At 39.3% G+C, this 21,597-nt stretch overlaps 1 protein-coding gene and 1 long non-coding RNA gene across 2 annotated transcripts; both read left to right on the top strand.

Moving 5' to 3' along the window:
* The first annotated feature begins 3,714 nt into the window (after positions 1 to 3,714).
* LOC134624247 (uncharacterized) lies at positions 3,715 to 4,380 on the top strand. The gene is made up of 3 exons (XR_010093495.1): positions 3,715 to 3,893; positions 3,998 to 4,099; positions 4,243 to 4,380. It is a non-coding gene; the product is annotated as an uncharacterized LOC134624247 (long non-coding RNA).
* Positions 4,381 to 16,590: 12,210 nt separating this feature from the next.
* Positions 16,591 to 20,439, top strand: LOC134624245 (gastrula zinc finger protein XlCGF7.1-like). Its single transcript, XM_063469208.1, has 2 exons — positions 16,591 to 17,373; positions 19,361 to 20,439. The coding sequence occupies exon 2, from the start codon at positions 19,487 to 19,489 to the stop codon at positions 20,375 to 20,377; it is 891 nt and encodes a 296-aa protein (XP_063325278.1). The 5' UTR covers positions 16,591 to 17,373; positions 19,361 to 19,486; the 3' UTR covers positions 20,378 to 20,439.
* The last annotated feature ends 1,158 nt before the right edge of the window (positions 20,440 to 21,597 follow it).

Genomic DNA, 21,597 nt, shown 5'->3' on the forward strand with positions numbered 1-21,597 from the left:
AGAAGGACTATTAAAAGTCAGCGAGTATTAATAATGTTAATGTGCTTATGTTAGTAATACACCGAGTGCTAATATAACAGCTTTAAGATGCATTTGTAGATATTATTACGTGTTTTACCGTCTTTATGGTGCTAGCTTAAAGTTACGGTGTAAACGTTAGCTTATATTGTAGTAAAGCTGTTACTGTTTAAACGATGTTAGCACAGAAATATTAGCTTCTGTCATGACTGATGAAGTTACTAGTTAATAAAGTTTCCAGTAAAGTGATTAATCGCAGCCACAGATTGACAGTAAATATCCCGATTAGCTTCAATGCATCTCTAATAAAAATGTGCAAGTTTCAGTGCTTCGTTTAAACTGTATGATACTTATACTGACCCAGGGTCAGTGTAAAATACAACCCTAGCTGTGTGAACAAAGCCTGGCTCTTTTAATCCTGCATGACAAACCTCAGGATGCAGGTTATTATTACTCTTTCCTGCTGGCACACCTGTCACACCTGAGAGTCAGCTAGAAACTTACAGTGACGTGGACATCATGCAAAGACTGACGACTCTGTAATACTGTAAATGATCAGTGACTCAGGTTAACACTAAACTTTAAACAGTCCCTCTGTGTCTCTGTGTGTGCTGAACATCTAGGATTGACTCAGGCTGCATCAGCTGAAATGTTATATGTAAATATCAATATTTTTTATTCAGGTGTGGGGATAATATGTAAGACTGCAGTGAAGCGATGTACCAGATGAATCCCTGGCCAAAGGTCTCGTACTTAAATCAGACTACTGATCCAGCCACATCAGCCTTTTGTGAGGTCTGTTTAAAGTAGACTAAAAATGAATTCCAGGTTCCTGAGAGGTGAACTGAGAGCACAGAAACACATGTTCATACATACAGCTGTAGCAAGCTTACATTAATTTTAAATAGATTTGTTACTCTGATGTCTGTCTCTCTGTTAGTCCTCTGACAGACTGGTACCTGTCCAGGTGTGCTCTACCTGTGACTACTGGGACAGGCTCTGGCTCCTGTAATAGAAATGTTCTATTATTCTCATTTAAAGTATTTAAGTGCTTATGCATATGCTTATTTGTGACACTGTTATAGACTGATCATTGAAAGTTTCTAAAACTAGATGAACTTACTTCAGCATCAGCAGTTTGAGAAAACAACTCCCTTTACAGGTGCTGATAAGGCCAAGGGCACAAAAGAGCGTAACCATTGATCCGTTAGGTTTCATAGCGCGGCGTGTGAAGTGTGGTATGATCAGTTTGTAACTTCCTCCCTCTTCCTTGGAATGCATAAAGGAGTGGGAGCACGACTTCTGTGGCAGAGCTGACATGACTGAACTGTGATGTTTGATGTGTGTTGGCTCTCCTGCGCGCAGTAATAAATAGTTTGATCACAGCTCTTTCTGTGTTGCAGACTTTATTTACAAACTTCCACGATACCCTCCACCCTCCCACTGTGAACATGAATTGAATATTCAGAAGAAAATGAATGGATAGACTGACATTTGTTTAAATACTTCTAGAAATCTGAGCTGTTGGTGTGGTAATAATATTAGAGCTGGCAATCTTTCTTACTGAATCTCTACTGTGAGTCATGTTACCTGAAATTAATTCTATGTTTACCTGACAGCCTGGACAAATGCGCTGTGTGAAGGATGTAAATCAAATCAGATCTTAACTGCTTACATTTAAGGAGCCTGTTCATATTTAATTGTAATATGAACCAATGATTTTTTGATTGCTGATTCTAAGACAGTCTTTGTGGAAAGCCTGTTTGGCTTTTTGTCATTTTAATTCTCTTTTCCATTTTCCAGAACAGTTCTCCACAGTCACTGTCCACATGGGTCAGTGGGACCAAGCAGCACTCTGCTAATGTGAGACTCTGACCAGCAACATCCAGCAAGACCCAGACAGTGTTTTCTATCTCCCAGCTGGAGTTTCTTTGTTTGTCTGTGACTGCAGAGTTAGAATTTTGTTGAAGCTGGAGGAACAGCCTCACACTTGCAGAGGTAAGTCAGTTTGCAGAGATCCCTCCCACCCTGGCTTTTATGTGCTAGATTTCTTATCTGAAACAGTAATATTTCAGTGACTGCTGCTTATACCACAGGTTAATACACGCTACTGATCCCTGATGGGAGAATCATCACCTCTGCCAACAAAGAAGCCTGGTGGATGTTTGTTTACAGTCTGATGATGGGACATCATGCTCTGCATCTTCAAAGTTTGTCTCTTGATTATTATTCATACACAGTAATGTGAATTATGCTTATATCTAGTATAACTGGACCAACCTGGTGCTCTTCATTTATGGAGGCTGTTGAGTCTGAATGTTGGATGTTGTGTATCTCTTGTTCTCTGGGCTTTGTTGTCCTCAGTCTTTTTGCAGAATCAGAAAACAAAACCAGGAGGTGCGTAAATGTTTCTTCTCCAATTGGATGATGATAAGACCGTGAAACGGGATGCCACCTTTAGTCTTGTGATGAAGCAAAGCTCAGGAAGAAGTGTGATTAAATGGTACCCACATGTGTGCTGCTGAGAAGGATGTACAGGGGCACCTGCTGCCAAATCCAAGCCTCCTCAGGTTAGTTGTAGTTGCAGAATGCTATAGGACTGAGACAGCTGAGGCATCAAATGTTTGATTAAACGGGTGAAAAAGAGAAGTTTCTTCCCTATAATTATCACTTTTTGAAATCTTTAGCAACTTCAAGTCTGTCAGTGTGCTGAGGTCACAGAAACATGATAAGAAGCTTGACTTCAGAGTGTTGTTTACAGTTTTCTGTCATCAATTATCTCCCCTGAAGTTTATCACTGTGAGCCAAGCAGTAAGTCCACAATACTGTAATGATGATTCTGACTTTGGTCACGGTTGCATAATATTTTAATAATATACAATTATTTTTTGTAATTCATATTTTTTCTGTTAATCAAAAATTTACTTTGTGAAATTTGTATTAGAGAATGCAGAATGTGACAATATATTTTTGTTCAATATTTAGTTTCTTTCAGTTGCAATTGTTAAATAATGTGTGTATATATATATATATATATATATATATATATATATATATATATATATATATATATGTATATATATATATATATATATATATGTTCTAATTTAGCAAACTAATTTATCAAATATATATATACATATATCTGTATTAGTTTTAATACATTAATTTGACACCTGTATTGAAAATACCATATTGTATTCATACAGAATCAGTTTGGTATCATTGTTTGTCTGATTGCTGAAACTAAGAGCTACTTTGATTTTTAGATCTAAAGTATCCAAAGTTGAGCTCTAATGTTTCTTCACCCTTGTGTGTGTGATATGTGATTTCCTACATGCTGGCAGAGCAGAGCGGCAGTTTGTGCTCACAGATGGTGACGGTGTGGAGAGACGGTGGTGTTTCCTCAGAAGAACTAGCAGAGTCACCAAGGGCACGAGTCCATCTCACCACCTTGACTTGCTGACTGATGCTCGTCTGCACTGCACAGAGGAAATCAACTGAACGAGGTTTGTCCAGTGACGTGTTATGAAATGTATATTTGTTTTATGTTTACAGATATGTTTTTCTTGACAGAGGCTCTGCAGAGGTTAGACAAAGCAGAGAAAACATGTGCTTTACATTTTACTGTGATTGACTGGGACATTTGTTGCCTGATGTTTAGCAGGAATGGAGTAATGGAATCAAAGGGAGATGTTTTTGATGTTTTTGTAATGTGAGTAAATCTTCGGTATTATTTATTTGCTTGGTTATTTTAGGAGTGTTTCTGGGTGAGGGAGAGAGGAGTCATCATCCAGGTAAAGTGACGTGGATCAGTGGACACACTTGTCTCCCCTTTAAAGGAGATAGAGAGACGATCCGAGTCATCCCTAAATGTTAGTGCTTTCAAATACACAAACATTTTTAAAGGACAAAAACGAACATCCAACTTTGACTGTAATACAATTAAATCTTTGCATGTGTGTTTTCAATCTCTCAGATGGGCAGGATATCAGTCTTGGACTGTCTAACCTGCCGGAGCAGCACTGAGTGACCACCACACATGGGCATGTTCCTGCAACATTCAGCAGCTTTGCTTTTGGTAAGTAGAGTTACCTAACATACAGTAACTATAAACACATGATATCCATTTCTAACGGCCTGGTTACTTCCTGTCAGTTTCTTTAGAAACCATGTGGTCACCTGACCTAACACTGTTTCTTCTTCTTCCCCTTAATGTTGAAGTGTCAAATGTCCAACAGCTGGAGAGGAAACTAAACCAGTACTGGGCTGTTTCACCAACACGTGCCAGATGCTGTTCCTTCATGGTGACATCAACAGAGACAGCCCCGCCCACCTAATGATCTCGCCATTGATCATGATGATTATAGTGATGACAGCGAGCGGAACTAAGACTGTACAAATCCACGACCAGAATGTTTATATGCTTTCTAATTATGAATGAATACTGAGAGCCTCTTTCTGTGTTTTGTCTGTTTTGTGTTGGGTTTTTTTACCTCATTTGTTACTAACAAAGTTCACCAAACTCACACAGTTTACATTCTGTATGTTTCCATCTTTACCAGCCACAGTCTAACTGCATTTAGAAAACAAACCTTAGAAATCGTCGTTTTTCTCTTTTGTAATTTTGTAATTCAGTGAATATACTGCGCTGCTTCCTTTTATTGCGTCACACATTGCTTTAAGTTTTTCAGTGTTCAGTTATTTTTTACTGCTGTTTGAATTCTCTGCATGTTTGACCCTGTAGACTGTTTGATGGACTGCTTGTCTTCCTGTTTGTAACCGCCGCTTGTTTTTGACTAAAGATTTGGATTTCTGACTTTAACACAGCCTCTGCGTGTCCTCCCTTTGTGTCCTCTTCCTCTGTGAATGTGTTGCATGTGTCACAGATTCATTTTATTAACAGCTTTCACACAGTGAATTGCATCAGCATTCATTCACAGCACATTTCAAAAGGATTCAGATTAATACAGTGATCTTACAGTCAGAATTATCCTGACAGACTCCAACTGTAAATTATCTTTCATCAGGCCAATTTTAAAGTTCAGTATTTCAAAGCAGGCGTTATGAAGAATCATACTGGCATTAGGACTGTAACAATATGTACTAACAAAGTCAAAGTTTTTTATTATGCTAGAATATTGGAAAACAATCAACTTTTAGTGTTTTCTGCATATTAATTATACTGACACAGAGACAGTGACCCTAACTGTACTGAAGCACTAAACAACTGACAATCTAACAAACATTATTGGCCTGAGCCGTCATGCACAGTGAGTCTGATCCTGTGCTGTGAGAGTCTGGCAAGCATGTTTCTGGTCAATAATATCACAATGTTGATCTTTTTTTCAATATTCCTTCTCTTTTACAACATAAATTGTGATCAAAGCTACTTATGTTCACAGCATGTAATATTAGTGACAGTCCAGGGCATTGTGGTCTGTTGAGCTAGGGTTAGGGTTAGCAATTCAGACATATGTAATCAATCTTTTGCTGGATATAAAAAACACCTAGGAATTCATATTATAATTTGATTTTCATGAAATATTCATATTTAGTATCAGTCATTTTATATTATAACCACGTATCCACCCAGGCTCATGGTGGGGCAGGGCTCTGTCCTGGGATGCTTGAGTGAAAGGTAATGTACAGCCTGACCAGGTGTCCAGTCTGTCAGAAATGCTTTCAATATTTGGTTCTAAAACATGAGTGAAAACAAAAATCCAACTGGGATTTTTGCACATGATGGATGAAGTCTGTCTTTGACTGTATTGTCCAGCTGATCCATCAAACCCCCAGCAGGTGAACCTTATCATGACATAACACAGTAACAATGTAAAAAATTAAACAGCAACAGTCTAAATGTAAAGTGCATTCTACAGTCCTCTTCAATAAATTATTTGAAGTGAGTCCTTCAGGACTGTAAAACGTGAACTACAGAACCCAGAGTCTTCATCATTAAATCTCTGGTTGCTTCATTTTTCTATCCTATATCAGATACTTTAAAGGTTTTAGTAAAGTTGCATTCTCATGGTGAGGCAAAGTGCTTTATGTGTGTGTGCGTGTGTGTCATGAACGGCTGTAAAAGCCCTTTAATTACAGAACAAAGCGGGTTTGAGTTCGAGTTACGGCAGACTGGCGCTACTTCTAAACGGAACGCAGCCTTCCTACGGCGGACAGCTAACAACAGGAATCGGACGCGCGGTCCACTCTAGTCCACAGCAACCACCATAGCAACAGCCTAGCATGACTTTAAAAACATATTCTGTATATATGTCTATAACTGTCTATAACTATCAAAAACGTGAAATGATTTGTAAAGCATGAAAGTGTTACAGCTGCAGAGCGCTATGGCGGTATCTTTGGAAGCTGTTTGCATAGCTAATAATATACGATGTAACCATGGAGACAGTCAGTCACGTGAGCTAGCGGTGCACGTTTACTACAGTGATTAAGGTGATTGTGTGCACAGCGTCCACACGCTGCAGAGGGTAAAGACATTACTTCAGTATTGTTTTATATTTATATATATTTGTCTTGTGTTGACCATCACCTCAGGTTCACCATTACAGTTTCAGCATACAGATGTACACTGTCTAAATGTGAACACATTAAAAAAAATCATGTCTCATAAATAAGCACAGCTGTTCATGTTTGTCATTATAGTTTTATTTGTAAGAAAATTGTGAACTTCAAATTGTTTATCAAGTCAAAGAACATTTGACAAGTCTGAGTCATTGCTTTGCCCTGTGAGAGCTGGAATAAATATATATCCTGACAATTACAGTTGAAACAGTAGAGACAGGTAGAAATGGGATCAGATTAATCTTTGCTTAGTCAGACACGTCCTGTGTTCAGTCCATCATATTAAAAAACAAACAATAGCACCAATTTCCAAATTGTAGTCAAGCAGCCCAGTCTCATAAATAGGTAACAGAAATGTCTCTATTGTAGACGTGTACAGTGTAGTGTAAGCATTAAAAGATCATAAAGGAAACACTACTATTTATGTGAAACTAATTGTAATAAAATATGAGCAGGTGCTTTATAGATTTAAAAGAAAGAATCTGAAAACAAGACTTTTTTGGTCTAAGTGGTCAAAGTAGAAAACAGAACTGATGTTCAAGAACAAACTGTAGCTGCACTGATATTACACATCTCCATTGTTGTGGTGAACAGACATGTTGCTTTTAAAACCACATGCAGTGTGTGACCATGACTGTCCACTGAGACCATGAACGCCACTTCGCTGAAGTCTTCTTCTTCTTCTTTTTCTTCTTCTTGCCATCAAAACGGAAGCAGAAAGAGCACGAGCTGCTTTGATCTACAGAAAGGAAAAATAACATATGAGCTGAAACCATTAAGATAGAAACAATCGTTCAATGCAGTGTCTCACGTAGCTTAGACTGTTACAACTGTTGATACAAGCTCAGTACAGTTAACACAGTGTCGGGGAACTCCAGTGTGGGAACTAGTGGCTTTAGGTTTGTAGTCATTTAACTTTCATACATTTATTCATTTAATTCAGGAGGAAGAAATGTTAGGTTGGTGCAGGCTGGTTACATGCATTTGGTCCCATGCTGTCTTTAACCAAATGACTTGGTTCACTTTATGGCTGGGCTGTAGGTGGGCTTATATCATGTTAATTGGGCAGGAGTACCTGTCCTCTATTAGGCTTAGAAAGTTTCTCCATAAGCAGAGCTTCTAACTCTTATAGCTTTTAGCACATCTGTATCTGTGCAGGCTGACAGGTTTTTGGTGGCTCTTTTTACCCCACACTGGTTGTGAGTGTGTAAATAGCCCCACTAGTTCTTTTGGGTTGCAGTTAACTTGGGAGAAAGGGGTGGGTCTGCCAGGACTAGATAAATAAAAATGATCTGGGATACATAAATTTCATAATGCATGAATATATCTCTATCAATTAAACTTGGCCTGAGGGCTGCCATTTTTTACATTCAGTTCTTTCTCTTAGAAATGTTGGATCTAAATAATGAATGTGTTACAGTCAAACTGACACTGGTCAGTGTAAATGGCTCATTGGGACACAGAAACCTTTAAATTAAATCCCATCACCTGATATCGAGTGTCAAACAATATCAAATCTGTAAAAGCTGTTTACAGTCAGAATTTATAAAACTATGATTGTAAATAAATTCAAACAAGGGAGCTTTTCTCTTTGTGCTGAATATCAACACTGTGACCTCTTAGACTGTAAGCTTTACTTCAGCACAGTTGTAGAAGCCGTCACTCCAAATGTCTTTTGATAACAAGAAAAAAATACCTTTTCAGTACACGACCTGAAGTTCTTCTCCAAAGATCTTCTGCCATCGGCTTTGTCTGCTGGTTTGAAGACAATAAACCACAAAAAAGATGATTTAGTCACTTTGTCTGCAACATGCAGCTCGAATGTGTCGTGCAACGATGTTAAATAGCCGTCGTTATCCCTCTGCTGTGTCAGTAGGATTGTACTGTACAGCATCTCATTGATATGTGAGGAATGCTTATGTAACACGATAACAGACGTCTGGACTTACATCATTAAAATATAACGGGCAGGAAATATTTAGATATTTAGATATTTAGGTTTCTAAATATAATAATAGGTTTCTTTACTGAACATATCCAGCTGCAGCTCCACTGTGATCCTGGATAAGCACTTAAGAAAATGTGTCAATAAATGCACATACATCAGCTTACTATATTTATCCAAACAGACGGGACCAATAATGCTTCACTGAGTTAGAGACTTTAACAGTCTCTTCTATGTAAGAATGTCTCGTGCTGATGGACCTGCAAACTTGACAACAAAGGTTTTTCAGACTACATGTAGCTGTCCTCTATGTCAGCTAACACATTTACATTCATGTCACACTTATTTCTGCTTTCCCAGTTTTAACATTATTACTTACATTTTGATTGGATACCTTGAGTTTGTAAATGATCAGATTACATAACTGGAATACAATTCAATATAATTCATGTATCCAATTCAAGGTCGCGGGAGGATGAAGCCTATCCCAGCTGATACAGGACAAAGACAGGCTGCCAGTTATCGCAGGGCTAACACAATAGGTGTAACAGAAAATCCACTTAAATGTTTGATATTTCTAATAATAATTATAATTATGACTATTATTTGAAATATTATTTAAAGGTTTCTCTATAAATACATTTTGATTTTTTTATAACCCCTAGAATATAAACCTGAGCTGTTTCAGATTCTGACCTCTGACCTCTGACCTCAGTGACCAGGCTGTGTCCTCACTGCAGCTCCCTCTTGGAAGTACGTCTGCTTCTTGTCTTCCCCCAGTGATGACCGCCTGCCCTTAATATCACGTACTGTACCTGAGGAACAAAAAGGACAAACACTTGCCTTCATTTAAGAAGTACATTCATACAGAGGTAATCTATGGAAACACACTAGTTCACCCTTTGGGAGGAATCAGTTCCTGTGAAACATTTCTGTAAATCAACATCGTGGAGAATGAAATTAGTTCTTCAGGTGACTCAGCAGACCCACACTGACAAATGAAACTTCTGTGGAAGAAGAATCTGGATTTTTTTGATTTCCAATCAGGTTAAACTATTAAGGATTAAGCAACAGTGCTCATCTTTGCTCTTCTGAAATCTTTGTTAAACAACAACTAAGATAAATTAGTAACAAAAATACAGCTGAGTAGAGGCTTTACAAACCACCAGCAGCCATAATGCTAAATTTTAATCTTCAAATGTTTCTGAGCCGCCTTCAACCTGCTTTTAACAGAGAAAAGTCCCACAGTCACTGCAGCCTGAGTCAATCCTAGATGTTCAGCACACACAGAGACACAGAGGTGCTGTTTAAAGTTTAGTGTTAACCTGAGTCACTGATCATTTACAGTATTACAGAGTCTGGCAGTCTTTGCATGATGTCCACGTCACTGTAAGTTTCTAGCTGACTCTCAGGTGTGACAGGTGTGCCAGCAGGAAAGAGTAATAAGAACCTGCATCCTGAGGTTTGTCATGCAGGATTAAAGGAGCCAGGCTTTGTTCACACAGCTAGGGTTGTATTTTACACTGACCCTGGGTCAGTATAAGTATCATACAGTTTAAACGAAGCACTGAAACTTGCACATATTTATTAGAGATGCATTGAAGCTAATCGGGATATTTACTGTCAGTCTGTGGCTGCGATTAATCACTTTACTGGAAACTTTATTAACTAGTAACTTCATCAGTCATGACAGAAGCTAATATTTCTGTGCTAACATCGTTTAAACAGTAACAGCTTTACTACAATATAAGCTAACGTTTACACCGTAACTTTAAGCTAGCACCATAAAGACGGTAAAACACGTAATAATATCTACAAATGCATCTTAAAGCTGTTATATTAGCACTCGGTGTATTACTAACATAACCACATTAACATTATTAATACTCGCTGACTTTTAATAGTCCTTCTATAAATGCTGTCCGTTTAAATGGTCTTACCTGTAACACTGCTGTATCCACCGGATTCCAGCCAGAGTGGATTCTGGAGTCTTCCACGCTCCTGTCAGTGATCCTCCATCTGGATGGATGATAACAACCTTCTGAACAATCTAGCAGGTGGATGGCCCACATCTATGGGACTGATTTCTGCTAATAACGCCCATTGTATGGACTGATAACAGCCGAAGCGGGTGAATAAAGTCACCGTGTCGCTAGCTGTGCCATTACCCAGCATACACCTCTCCCTCCATAAATGCAATAAACGATACAAAGGTAATGGCCTATAATTAATTTATCTGCTGTATCTGCTGTTTCTCAGGTAGTTGTTTACATTATATAATATATTGTGTTCAGTACACGTCACTACAATGTGATTTTGGAAATGTATAAATATACGAACAACAGGCTCTTCCGCGGAAATCTCTTGTCGTCGATAAACAACGATTAGGGAGCAGCATAGTATTCAATAGGAGGACCCCGCACGTCAATTCTCGACGCCAGGGGGGTACCCTTCGCGTCGATAAGTGAAGCAGAGGGAGCCTGACCATGCGTCACACATTTGACGAGTTGGGAGTGAGAACGTGTTGGCCGAGGAGACCATATGTCACAGTTAGAAATGTTCCTTAAATGAAAGAAACAGGAACGAGACAGATTTTATATGTGAGTTGAAGCCCAGAGAAGAATCAAATATTCCACCAAGATTTTGAATGTTGGACTTAAAGTTGAACAAAAAGAAGCAAGAACCAATTTTATATTTGTAGTTCAGGAGGAGCTATGATCACGGTCTCAGTCTTGTTGGTGTTTAAGACAAAGTATTTGCTACAGAGTGAATCAGTCCCCTGATTTAAGCAGTGGACTAGGGTGGATAGACTATTGATCTGATGAGGCTGAATGTCAATGGCATAGAAATGATAAGAAATGTTATTAAAAGACTGAATAATGCCATCCGAGGGGGCGGTGTGGCAGCAATTTTTTACACCAGCCTATTAATCAATGAAAGACCATGACAGACTTTTAATTCATTTGAAAGCCTGATGCTTAGCCTCGTCCACCCCAGCTGTAAAACTCAGGAACCAGTCTTACTTGTTATCATCTATCGTCCAACTGGGCCTTACACAGAGTTTCTCTCTGATTTCTCAGACTTTTTATCTGATTTAGTTCTCAGCTCAGATAAAATAATTATTGTGGGTGATTTTAACATCCATGTAGATGCTAAAAATGACAGCCTCAACATCGCATTTAATCTGTTATTAGACTCAATTGGCTTCTCTCAAAATGTAAAAGAACCCACCCACCACTTTAATCACACTCTAGATCTTGTGTTAACATATGGCATAGAAACTGAACATTTAACAGTGTTTCCTGAAAAACCCTCTGCTGTCTGATCATTTCCTGATAACATTCACATTTACAATAATTGATTACACAGCAGTGGAGAGTAGACTTTATCACAGTAGATGTCTTTCTGAAAGTGCTGTAACTAAGTTTAAGAATATAATCCACCCACTGTTATCATCTTCAATGCCCTGTACCAACATAGAGCAGAGCAGCTACCTGAACGCTACTCCAACAGAGGTCGATTATCTTGTTAATAATTTTACCTCCTCACTATGTACGACTCTGGATACTGTAGCTCCTGTGAAAACTAAGGTCTCAAATCAGAAGTACCTGACTCCGTGGTATAATTCTCAAACACGTAGCTTAAAGCAGATAACTCGTAAGCTGGAGAGGAAATGGCGTGTCACAAATTTAGAGGATCATCATTTAGCCTGGAGAAATAGTTTGCTGATTCATAAGAAAGCCCTCCGCAAAGCCAGAACATCTTACTATTCGTCACTGATTGAAGAAAATAAGAACAACCCCAGGTTTCTCTTCAGCACTGTAGCCAGGCTGACAAAAAGTCAGAGCTCTACTGAGCCAACAATCCCTTTAACGTTAACTAGTAATGACTTCATGAACTTCTTCAGAAATAAAATTTTTATCAATAGAGAAAAAATTACCAATAATCATCCCACAGATGTAATATTATCTACAGCTACTTTTAGTACCATTGATGTTAAGTTAGACTCTTTTTCTCCAATTGATCTTTCTGAGTTAACTTCAATAATTAATTCCTCCAAACCATCAACGTGTCTTTTAGACCCCATTCCTACAAAACTGCTCAAAGAAGTCCTGCCATTAATTAATTCTTCGATCTTAAATATGATCAACCTATCTCTAATAATTGGCTATGTACCACAGGCCTTCAAGCTGGCTGTAGTTAAACCCTTACTTAAAAAGCCATCTCTAGACCCAGCTGTCTTAGCTAATTATAGGCCAATCTCCAACCTTCCTTTCATATCAAACATCCTTGAAAGAGTAGTTGTCAAACAGCTAACAGATCATCTGCAGAGGAATGGCTTATTTGAAGAGTTTCAGTCAGGTTTCAGAGCTCATCACAGCACAGAAACAGCTTTAGTGAAGGTTACAAATGATCTTCTTATGGCCTCTGACAGTGGACTCATCTCTGTGCTTGTCCTGCTAGACCTCAGTGAGATTCCCATGATGCATTGAGTTTTTCCTTTCCAGTCAGCCCAACAGTTTACAACATAACAGGCCCGTGTGCAATCCACCCACCTTTGTCTACAACATGTCTCAAAGCCTCTGTTTGCTGCCCTGTAATCTTTGTGCCCCACAGCTTTTAACTGAACTCTGCTTGGATTTTGCCTTTTTGCTTTTTTTCCACCTCCTGACTTCTGTATTCCTTCCCTGATCTGAAAGACAAAATCAGATTCATCTAAAACTCAACACTTCAACACCGACCTGCTGGATGATTCACTAACAGCCACTCTCTTCTCTGGCCCTTCGTTACACCTTTCCAAGGTCCCCAGATCTTATGGGGAATATAAAACATCACCACTACAGATTAAGTGTATTTCTAATTAGTTAGTTTCTTAGCACGTCACTACAGCCCCCTCAGACTGTGTTTTCTGCCGTCTAAAGATAATATTGATAGTGTGTGGATTTACAGAGCTGAGACTTTCTTTTTGCCGAGGTCATTAATCATGTCAAACCGCAGACACACTGACAGACTGAGAAGACCGCTCGTGAAAACGATCAATCTGGGGATCCACACACGATGAACACACAGAGTGGAGTCTGTAAACAAATCTAACAGTTAACCTGCAACACAGGGTCACGTGCCTCCCTCAGTTGGGAACTCTCCTAAAATAAAGTACTGGAACGCACCGCGCGCTTTATGGCAACTTGGCTCCGCCCCCACACGTTAGTAATGTCACGTAGTGTCGGTCGTGGGTTTTGTCACACCAGCCCTCATACTTTCACAAACACAGTCGCTCTGTGTGAATCAAACCGCGGGTTCACAATGTGCATTCAAACAGCGCTCAGAGTCAGTGTGTTCATGAGGAGCAGGAACAGCAGAAACAGCTTCATCCTCCTGTAAACACGCAGAAAACCGGACGAACGTCCCGTTAAATTAAATGTGCCAAACTTTGAAATGTTAAATGAGTCATTCCACCGAATGGGGGCCATTTTCATCCCCTGGAAATTATATTTATAAATTCTGATGAAGATTAACTGTAAAACACATTTTCTTATTAAACAAAATGTCACACATATTGATCTGATTGAAAAATTAAGATATATGTTGTGAAGGAATAATATAAGAACTGCCTTGAATACTGAAAACAAACAGTATTTGTCACCTGTCCTCATTACATCTTAAAATGAAACATATTGAATACAATCCTAAAGAAATGTTGGGTTTTGTGCATTTTGTGGTGACTGCATTTCCGCTCTACGCTTTGCATAAATCTTTGAGTCTTGAATCTTGAATATTTCCATAGAAACCTATAATAATTTTGTTAAAATATACACTTTAGTCATGTCCCTGGGTTTTCACCCAGTCCTGTTACCCTAACATATTATCCCGTGTAAAAAATGTGGAACATTGCAGAAGTCACATGCACAACAGGAAGTTGCATAAGGTGAATCTTTTAAAAGCCATGCAAAGACCAAAAGTACGTTTTCTCATTTATTTGATATTTTAACTATGGCTGAATATCAACATACAGCCCCATTACCTTAATTATATCTTAGTTGTTATTTGATTATTTTAAAAATAAAATGTTGGGGAAAATCATTAGATTGTGCTCACTGTCCTCATACTAGCAAGGATGCCATGTGGCTATATTGCAAACTGTATGCTAAAAACTCACTGCTATTACTTTCAGTCCTGTTACTCATATAAAGAGTAGACTGAGTACCAGTTACAGGAGTGAGTAGAGTCAATGGATTAAATGATTTATTAATGTGAATATTTGTTGATTTTACTCTATTTACCAGATTTTTAAGTTGTACAGTTGAAATTACTCGAGTTGTTGAGATTTATGTTCAGTTTCGTGATATAAATAAATACTGATATGAAGTCAATGCAAAGGTGGAGAAAGACACAGCATAATATCAAGGAAAGAAAAGAAACTGAACTGCACCTTGTTTCCCCTCGAGACTTATTGGGACACATATATGTGCAAAATGCATGAGAATCTGGGTTGTTGTGCAGAAGCTTCACCACTTGAAAGTGATCACTGTCGATCTGGATGATCTTGTGAAAGCCATCACACAGAAAACAAACTGCATGTACGGAGAATGTTCTGAGTGCAAGGATCTCTCTTCCCAGTCTCCATCCAGTACAATGCAGAGAGTCAAGTGACTTATCTCCAGCAGGCAGTAGTGGGTTAGGAGCACAAGAATGACCCCAGTGGCAAAACATCCAGAGTAACAATCAAAAAAGAGACGAGGCTTGAAAGCACATGAAGACTTGATTCATGTTGACCTCTGAAAATGAGCTCTGAAAATATAGCACAGAGCTACAAGCAGTCCACTTCAGAACATCACACCAGCACACAGATGTGCTTTATATACATACATCCTCCCATCCAACGTCCTTCTGCACAGTGTCCCCATCAAGACTTAAGGGCCCACCAGCAATCTGGCAGCACTTGTCACCAGTGCTCAATTACATGCAGAGGGCACATTCACAATCCACTTTTGCAGTGATGCTTTCAATAGAGACAGAGAGGGAATTGTTTTATGTTTTCTACTGACAGACTGACAGACTGAGGGACCCACTGCTGCACATCATCTGTGAGGCTTTGCACCCCTGATGATCCACCAGGACAAACTCAGCAGTGTGTGAGGAAGAGGAGGAGGAAGAGCCAGCAGCAGCTGACAGATGGAGAGAATAGACAGACTGTTCCCTGTTTGTGAAGGACTGCTAGAAAAGTTTAACATAACTAATTGTCTGTCCTGAATCAGTCTTATTAGGTAATGTTCAAATAACGTTATCATTCCAGTGTTTTCAGTGTGGGAGAAAGTACTCAGGGCCTTCAAGTTACACACTATGAAAGGCAGCAACAAGTTTAATGTTCAGAAACCTAAAGTATGTATCAGCAGCAGAATGGAGCTAAAAATAAATGTTTGTTTCAGTTCTATGCTTTATATATTCTGAGGTAAGTTGATGTATAGTGTTACATCATATTCTATAAGGATGTTATGTGTTTGTGTACTTTCTGCCCAGTTTGACCCATTTAGCAGAAGTCAGCCTGTTTAAGGCTCTGATATCTATTCTGTATGACTTAAAGCAGTTATGACATGGTCTGATTTTCTCACCCAATAAAGGAATATTTAATATATCAGTCTACTCTTCATTCTATCAGACACAGTTATCACAGCTCGTACGTTTTCCTTTTTACACATATATGTAAGCATTGAGCCAAATTTAGTAATGCCAACATATTAGACGAACAATATTTATCTCATATATATAATACATCTATATATACACTGTCAAAGATACTTGTCTTTGAGTGAAGATTTAAGGTGATAGGAAATATAAATAACTGCAACTTTAATCTTTGAAATTCTCATTTACATGACTTATTTAAACATTCTCCGCTTGAATGCAAAATTCTTAAAAACATCTTTTATCCTTTAAGAGTAAATAAATCTGAAAGCTGTTCCATCCTAAAAGAGTACAACAATGTGTAGTTTATGATATTCTAAAGGTTTCAGCATCTGTTTGAATTTGTCACATGTGTGGAAAGGTATGAGTGAGCCTTTGTATCATACTGTGAGTGATGCTCGTCAGCACACAAACCCAGAGTTTCTCTACAGGAACACAGAGAGAGTTATTCCCTGTACTGTAAGGACACATTCAGCATTGTGCAGTAAATCCAGATCATCCCAGTTAAATGATTACATGGATGTGAGTGTGGTCGTCAGAGCAGCACTGATCAGTGTCAGGTTATAATGACCAAGGTGTACACAAACACTAAGTTTGAGTGTGTGCAGTGAGACTTCAGTCAAAGCATTTAACTGAGGTGTGAAAAATAAGCTGAACTCTACAGCTTGTTGTGGTCCCCTGTGGCTTGACAGCCTTCCAGCTGTTCTCCAGCATTTTCATTTACAGTCATAAAATATCTCCACATGTTGCTCCTCTTTCTCTCTCTCTGCAGTCCAAATGCGTCTTCTGAGCGCATCTGAGTCACGTGACGGCACAGGAACAAATCCCAGCAGGGCAGGAAGAAGGGGGCGGAGCAAAGTGCGTCTGCCGCATAAGAAGAGGTGTTCACACAGACAGAGCTGCTTTTTCATCCACAGCGAGTAAATAGTGAACCTCCAGGAGAGAAACAAACTAAAGTATCGATCATATACCACTACCAACGTTTGGATCGATATCTGCATCGATCTGCACACCCTTGTCTCCTGGATCGTAGCTGAGATCAGCGTGAACCACGTGGGTCTCTGCTCCCTGACCTGTTTCCTGTTTGGAAAGAGTTCCAGCTTCATCACGGAGTTTCTCTCGGTTTGTGGGCTCATCTAAAGGTAAGCACCGAGCTAACTTTAACACTAGATTTACTAACCCTGCGCACATTTGCAGAAATCCCTTGAAACCAACACCTACTAGAATTACTGACTTTTTTATTTTCTGGTCTCGAGGTGTTAATCACCCCTGCTGAGATTTGTACAGGTCATATGCTCGATTCACATCCTGCTTTTGTTGTGCAAACCACCCATTGTCTTTGAGGCCTGGCACATTTGCTTTTGCACACACATACAAACAATCTGGAGACATAAATATTGACACGTGTAGGGCTGGGCTATATCATACCGTTCACGGTAATACCGGTGTAATTTTGGGCAACGATAGGAAAATGAAATATTGCGATAGAATATGGGTAAAATGCGCATGCGCAGTGCATATGTTTACATAAGCACATGGCGGCGAGAAGAGAAAGTGGGTCGTTAAATGAAACGGATGAACCAGAACCGGTTTGTAGAAATGCTGCAACTTCAGTGGTGTGGAACTAGTTTGACTTTCGTCCATCAGATACACAACAAAGCCTATTTTTGGTAGCGCATGCTAGCGGGCCGTCGTTATTACCGTGTTTTTGGAAAATACTGCACACTTAAAATCAACCCTTTGATTTTTCTGAAAATCGACAGCGCCCCTTATAATCCTGCGTGCCTTATGTAACTCTGGTTGTGTTTACTGACCTCGAAACAATTTTATGTACACGGTGCTCGAAAATCTGTCAAATGTTTCAGTACGACTTTGCTCAGCTACGAAGCCGCACCGCTCGATGGTAGTGCTGTGCGATAGTGCATATTTTGGTATCGATCCAATACCAATACAGATACGATACTTTTCAATAAATAGGGTGGATGCCTCAGTGAATTACTAAATCGCAATTAATTTTCATGACCTTAAGTGTTTTTTGTGATGTTTCCTTTGGTATAATTAATTAGTTAAAACCCAGGACATAATTAGGAGAAATAATTTATTTATAATTAAATAAAAAAGGTCTTATTATTGTGGCGGCTCGTGGTCTGCGATGCCGCTGCAGGTGAGATGGACTCACTTTCACTGCCTCTACAATCATGCCTCACCGGCCTAAAACCTGTGCGCTGCTTGTGCTGTTGTTGTTTTTGGTGTTGATGTGTACAGCTGGCAGCAGGAGGGCTGCAGCCGTTGAATGTAGGCTACTGTAGGCTATATATATATATATATATATATATATATATGTATAGAAGCGGGTGGGGTAGGGGAGGTTATTTAGCTTCTTGTGACAGAAGCCAGTTTTTCTCTTTCACTACAAAGAATCGACTCTTAGAGCAAACTTGTTCATGAACTTCACATCACTACCAGCTCTGGTTTAAAACTAGTGTCAATGGAGGGAGTTTGAAGGTTCAGTTTGTTTCACGACTGCATTTCACACTGTCCCGATCCTTTTATTTGAGTTCGAGAAAAAACAACCAACAATCCAGAGAAGTCCAGTCAAACAATGATTTATTGATTACATGTATGCGGGAGAGGTCTGCAGTGTCACTCACTTACAGAGATCTCAACTAGGAAGCACACATCACACTACTTTTGTAGTGTGAAGTCCAGCCTCACAATACGTAAGCAGATATCATAATATGCGTCAGTTACTTGACTTCTATAACACTTAAAAACCGTCCTCACCGTCTCACACTCTGTGTTTCCTGCTGTTTTTTCTCCTCGTACACGTCTCTGAAACATCCAGAGTACATTCTGTCCTAATCTCACTGGGCAGGCGTACAGGCACAGCCAAATGTCTCTAATCTTTGCCCTAGAAACAAGTCTAATATTTATCTGTCTGTAAGCGTGTTTGCATTGACCCTCAAAAGACTGAATGCCAACTCTCATGAGCACATTTGCAATGTGTGTATGAAAATAAGTATAAATACTTGTTTAATAAAAGCTCACAAAATACCACTAATAAAAGGCCGATTAGAATAATGTATTCCCCACAAATCACTGCCTCTGTTTGTATTTCTGTCACTGCAGGACCAACGTGGATCGAGAAGTCAGCGCTCTCAGGAGGCCGACAATTTCGTTGAAGAAAGAAGTGGAAGAAAAAAATACAACCGTGACGAGTTTGGGAAAGATTTTACTGTGAAAGCTTCCCTAAAAATGCATCAGGTCATCCACACCGGAGAGAGACCATTCAGCTGTGGAGACTGTGGAAAGTCTTTTACCACATCTGGACACTTAAAAGCACACCAACTGATCCACAGTGGAGAGAGACCGTTCAGCTGTGACGACTGTGGAAAGTCTTTTACCAGGTCTGGAAACTTAAAAACACACAAACTCATCCACAGTGGAGAGAGACCGTTCAGCTGTGACGAGTGTGGAAAGTCTTTTACCAAGTCTGGAAACTTAAAAACACACAAACTCATCCACAGTGGAGAGAGACCGTTCAGCTGTGACGAGTGTGGAAAGTCTTTTGCCCACTCTGGAAGCTTAAAAATACACCAACTCATCCACAGTGGAGAGAGACCGTTCAGCTGTGACGAGTGTGGAAAGTCTTTTACCCAGTCACGAATATTAAAAACACACCAACTCATCCACACTGGAGAGAGACCGTTCAGCTGTGGAGACTGTGGAAAGTCTTTTACGCAGTCTGGACACTTAAAATCACATCAACTCATCCACCGTGGAGTTAAAGCGTACACCTGTGATCAGTGTGGCAGAGCTTTTACTCACAGTAACAACTTACAGAGTCATCTAGTTACCCACTCTGGAATTAAGGCGTACAGCTGTGACATTTGTGGAAAAACTTTCAGCCGGATAGGGAGCCGAAATACACACCTACGCATTCACACCAGACATGATGTGTACAGCTGTGATCAGTGTGGTAAACAGTTTACCACAGACACAGAGTTACGACGTCACATGTTTACCCACACTCAGGAACGACCTTATAAATGTGACCTGTGTGAGAAGACTTTTAAATCTCCACGTTACCTGAAAGCACACCAACAGATCCACACCAGAAAGACTCTACAAGTGCAGTTACTGTGAGGTATGTATTTATATTTTTATCTTGTCAGCCCGACTGTTTGAAACAACTCTGCTCATCAAATTGTGTTAGCATGTTAGCAATTCTACTGCATGGAAAGGCAGCTCTGAATGATTATTCAGACTCTAATCACAGGTTTTTAGGGATAGTGTTTGAGAATTGTGTTATTGTTATTGTAGCATTAAACTAGTATTACTTTAATGTTTTTACTCTTATTGTTTTTATAGCACATTAAATTGAGCTGAGTGTGATAATGTAAACAGTAAAATGTAATTGGACTTTGGCAGAGATGCTCTTTATTTCAGGTGACGTTCAGGATAAAAATGTTGAAGGACTGACTTACACTGTCTTTGTGTTTTTGTTTAGAAGCAGAGCGACACAGATGGATCAAGTTCTCAACCCTGTCATCGCTGTGGGAAAGACTTTTGTTGTGACCTTTGTGGAAAAACTTGAAGTCATTGAAGGACTCTGAAAATACATCAATGTAGACACACTGGAGACAAAATGAACTACTGTAAAGAATGCGGGAGAGGCTTCACCACTTCAAAGGACTTCAAACAATATGAACTCCTTCACAGTGGCGTTAAAAAGCATGTCTGCGATCAGTGTGGGTCATCCTTCATCAGTGCACGTCAGCTTGAAAAGCATAAACGAGTCCACACATGAGAGAAACCATACAAGTGCAGACACTGTGACAAAACCTTTTCACAATCATGTGATCATAGTAAGCATGAACGCAGACACATGAAAGAGAACTTCATCTGTGAAAGAGTTTGAGTAATCTCAGTTCATACTCCACTCAGAAACGATTCCATGTTACAAATAAACTGTTTCGTCTTGAACAGTAAATTTGCATAACGACTGAAACCGGCCCAATGAATGAACAATGGGCTGTGAGGTCAATTTCTTCATCATTAATATGCAAATTCTTATGAGCATTGATCAACAACCACTGGTCAATGGCCATGAGTACCATTCACAGAGTAAAAATTTGCATAATGATTATGAAGTTTACTGTTACCAATGTTCAAAAACATTTACTAAGTTATCTTCTCTGTGCAAACATCAGCGTGATGCAGGACTGAAATCATTGCCATCTCTGGATCACAGTGAATCTGCAGAGACAGAAAGATCCTCTTCTGGTTTCAGGGTCAGACTTAAACCCTTGAGATCAGGCTCCACAGAGTTCAGGTGGAGTCTTCTGTAAAGATCTGATGAGGCA

Source organism: Pelmatolapia mariae, linkage group LG3_W (assembly GCF_036321145.2).
Source record: "Pelmatolapia mariae isolate MD_Pm_ZW linkage group LG3_W, Pm_UMD_F_2, whole genome shotgun sequence".
In the NCBI taxonomy this organism is placed as follows: Eukaryota; Metazoa; Chordata; class Actinopteri; order Cichliformes; family Cichlidae; genus Pelmatolapia; species Pelmatolapia mariae.

Coding starts and splice junctions, on each gene's coding strand:
- LOC134624245 (XM_063469208.1), top strand. CDS start 19,487: ATGCATCAGGTCATCCACACCGGAGAGAGACCATTCAGCTGTGGAGAC.